This window comes from Frankliniella occidentalis, unplaced genomic scaffold (genome assembly GCF_000697945.3).
Source record: "Frankliniella occidentalis isolate FOCC.00 unplaced genomic scaffold, Focc_3.1 Scaffold2322, whole genome shotgun sequence".
Taxonomy (NCBI): Eukaryota; Metazoa; Arthropoda; class Insecta; order Thysanoptera; family Thripidae; genus Frankliniella; species Frankliniella occidentalis.
Window position 1 is genome coordinate 446 of NW_026269407.1, and position 4081 is coordinate 4526.

The 4081-nt window shown below is 55.3% G+C and overlaps 1 protein-coding gene across 1 annotated transcript; it reads left to right on the plus strand.

Annotated features, from left to right (window-relative positions):
- Positions 1-578: 578 nt before the first annotated feature.
- LOC113212099 (leucine-rich repeat and immunoglobulin-like domain-containing nogo receptor-interacting protein 3) lies at positions 579-3162 on the plus strand (the record flags this gene model as incomplete). The annotated part of the gene is given in 6 exon segments (XM_052276265.1): positions 579-747; positions 1076-1325; positions 1411-1668; positions 1913-2292; positions 2499-2709; positions 2981-3162. Coding segments are annotated over 5 exon segments (1268 nt in total), but the record flags the coding sequence as incomplete, so codon positions are not given.
- Positions 3163-4081: the final 919 nt, after the last annotated feature.

Genomic DNA, 4081 nt, shown 5'->3' on the forward strand with positions numbered 1-4081 from the left:
GGTGTGGTTTTTGTTTTTAAATTACTGCATTTTGCCTCGGAAAGATATTTTTGCAATGTTGTTTTATAGTTTGCAAATTTCTTTATTGTGTTGCCATGTATATTTTTGTACTTAGCAGTGGCTGTGCTGCATTTCAGTTGTCATTCCTAATTAATGCGTTCACTGCGTGCAAATGAGCACGATCTCAAAGCACTGTAGGTTAAGTTCTACCAATATTTAATTATGATTTTTCTACTCATGTAATTCAAAGACACCAAATATAGAAGGTATTTCAGAAATTTAGCCTCTATTCCCTGTCCTTGTAAAAAGCACGATTGCAATCGGTTAATTGCAATTGATAATTTGGAACACAATTGATAATTGTGAACATCCGGAGCATTCCCCTTTGGGGCGTAGGAGCACGAGGCAGGACCATGGTCCTGTGGCTTTGCACATCGGCCTTCCTACCAGCGTAATAGAATTGCAAGCCCTAGTAAACTAGCTTAGCTCGTCGCTCCCCCCTCCCTCTCCTCTTACCTCTCTCTCTTGGCTCTCTCTCGTAGATAAAGGAGATAAGCCGGGCGAGATAGCGCCCCAAACACGTCCAGCCGACACACCTCGCACCGCCCTGGCCGCCAGAGGAAGGGTCCTCGTCCGTCGTTGCCGCCGCTCGCACCCGTCTCTCTGCTCCCAGACTTACACTAGCTGCAGTTAGCCGAGCTGCACCTCCAGCCAGGCGCGCACCAACGACAGCAGACGCTCCCCCGAGTAAGTGTGAGCGTGGCTGTGGTCGGGGACCGCGCCCACGACCTGGTAGAGCTCGTGGATAGGGCATGGCGGCGTTAGTGTGTCGTAAACGGACGTCGACGGACTCCAAGGTGTTGTGCGACTGACCTGTTACACCGACGAGTCCATTTCGTTCTACTGTAAGCGGATTGTCCTGACATAGTTTTGACGCCTCCGGTCTCCCGCGGCGTTACTCATCCTCTTATCGGCCGGGTTGTCGTCGCCGTGTCGCGCATCCTGTGCGCCCAGGCCAGGGCCTCCTCCTCCCTCCCGTCCCTCCCCCGTCAACTCATCGGATGACTTTCTCCAGGGCTCCAGCCATCATGTGGCGCCTCTCGCTCGGGGCCGCTTGCTGCCTCGCCGTCGTCCTTGGCGCCCTGGCGGCAGACCCGGCCGCGGATGTCGCAGTCGCGAGCCCAGCGAACCAGACCAACGCCAACATGACTGCCAGCAGCAACGCGACGTCTGCGAACAACACGAGCGCCGCCGTCAAGGACGGTGTCATCTGCGCGCTCTGCGAGTGCGACATCGAGCGCAAGCTGCTGAACTGTTCAGATAAGGTAGGTGCAGCGCGTCCGTGGGCGGGCCGGGGAGAGGCGACCGTCCCTTCGAGTCGGGATCCTGAACCGTCGCGACGTGTTCCAGGACCTCACGCACCACTTCCCGGATCCGGCGCATTGGGCGGCGTTGCCCTTCGAGCCGAAGGTGGTCCTGTTCGACCGCAACAACCTGGTGCATGTGCTGCCCTTCCCCACGCTGGACGCCCTGGAGACCCTCTCCCTCAGCCACAACCACATCGCCAAAGTGGACAACCAGGCCTTCTGGAACCTCACCAACGTGCAGGAGATCGACCTGAGCCACAACCACCTCACCACGGAGGACATGTCGCCGCACATCTTCCAGGTCAGTGCGCGGGCGGTGTGTGGTGCGCGGGACCCTGGCGCCTGACGGCGGCGGGCTGGGCCGGCCCGCACGACACCGAGTCGTGGCGGGTCAGCCTACCTCCCAGGCGGTCGGACCAGCCTTCAGGGACTCCCCGCAGCCATGTGAAACAGCGGATAACGAAACGACACCGATAATGGGCTACTTCCACGTCGTTGCGTATTCCGCTTTTCGTCGATACTATTTCCTTCATTCCCCCCTGCAGGGACACTACGCCCCGGAGAACTACGAGCCGCTGGAGCGGCTGCGCGTGCTGCGCCTCGGCTCCAACGCGCTGCACTCGCTGGACCCGGACCTGTTCATGCACCTGCCGCGCCTCGCCGAGCTGTACCTGGACGCCAACCCCTTCAAGGTGATCGACCTGCACACGCACCAGGCCGTGTCGGGCCTGCTCGGCCTGCGGGTGCTGGACCTGGCGCGCACCGGCATCAGCGAGCTGCCCGACCACTTCCTGCACACCCCCAACAAGCTGCAGCGCCTCGTGCTCAGCGGCAACGCCTTCACCGCGCCGCCGCCCGGCCTGGCCGAGTCCCACGTGTTGCAGTACCTCGACCTGAGCGAGAACTCCTTCACCGTACTCAATGAGTGAGTCATGCCGGATGCTCCTGGGCAACTAGGGGTTTTAAAAAATGAAATTTTACCAGAAAAAAATATCCATATCCAAATATCCAAACAAATTTCTTGACACAATCAAATTTCCCCAAAGATACGTTTCTGGAAAATAAAAATCCCTGTCGGCAACTTCCAGCTGCGTGATGACGCTCTATCTCTATCTATTTGTTCACCTTCAGACCCATGCCAAGGATGGACAACCTCACCACCCTCCTCATCACGCACTCGGCTAACCTGACCGAGGTCGGCCCCGCGGCCTTCTCCACGCTGCCGTCGCTCAAGGCCCTGTTCCTGCACTCCAACCCCCGCCTCGCCAAGATCAACGCCACGGCCCTGGTGGAGCCGATCGTACCGCCCGCCGAGACGCACGAGTACCCGCCCCTCAAGACCGTAAGTAAAATAATAATTTCGAACCGCTTGTGTTTAGCAAATGGACACAATTTCCTTAAAAAAACAAAAAAAACAACAAACAAACAAACAAACAAACAAACAAACAAACAAACAACTCGCGAAACAACATTTTTGTGGTTCAAATCTTTTTTCTGTCGGTGTATTTTTATGTACAAAAAAAATTGCTTCCGTTTCCTGTTATGCGGACTCTTCACTGTTTTTCGAAACCATTCTAAAAATGTGTTACTAACGTTGCGCCCGCCACCCGCAGCTGCACCTGCACGACAACGCGCTCAGCTACCTCGAGAGCATGCTGGTGGGCCGTTGGGACCACCTCGAGTCGCTGCGGCTGGACGGCAACCCCTGGTCGTGCGACTGTGAGAACCAGTGGATGGTGGACGACCTGTTCCCCACCATGGAGAAGGTGGACCCCAAGTTCGGCGCGGGCCTGATGTGAGTAGTCATCATCGTGACGTCATCGTGGTGTCGTCATGTCGGGCAGGGCGGCGGGGAGGCCCCCCCTTGGGGCCGACGGGCTGTGGGTGGGGCAGAACCTAATTAGTCATGAAGCGTTCCCACTGTGACCGGAAGTAGTCTTGTTGATCTCCTCCCGTTTCGTTTCCTGACTCACCGCCTTAGCGGGTACTCTGCCGGCCGGCTCGCTCTAGGTGGGAGCGGCCTTAGCCCTTCTTAGCCCACCCATCTGCCCACCACGCCCCGCCGAGCCGCGCCTGGCGCACCTTTTGCTATCTTGTGCCCACCGCTTATCAAAAGCCTCTCTTTTCATTATCAATCCATGCCATCCTCCCAGCGTCGCACCGCGCCGCGAGCCGCGCTCGTCCCTCATGGCCGCGGTGATGCGCCCTCGCGTTGTCGGTACTCCACGCTGCGGAGAGTGGTGCTCTGCTCGGTCTCAGAAAATGGCTTCTTTGGTTCAAGGAAAAGTGGATTCCATCATTTCAAAGGAAAATTTTATAGAACATTTCTTTGATTTGACGAAATAATCGACTATACAATAAACAAAAGAAATTTCCATGGCAAGTTTAGGGGCCGTACCCAAACCACGTGACGAATTTTGGGGGAGGTGTGTGTGTGTGGAGGGGAGGGGGATTGTTTCGGCCAAGTCACGTGCCCATTGACTTCAATGAGCTTCTAAAATAAGCCTTTTTTTTTTGAAAAAAAAAGGAAAGAAACAAAAGTTCCTTTTTTGTGTGATAAAACAGTGAAATCTGCCGGTGCTCAATCGCAAAGTCAACACCAAATTAAGTTTTCAGCATCAGCAAACATGCACTTTTTGTTAAAATTCTCTATATAGTCGTAAATACGTGAAATAACACACATGCTAAAGACAACGTGAAAAGAGGGGAGGGGG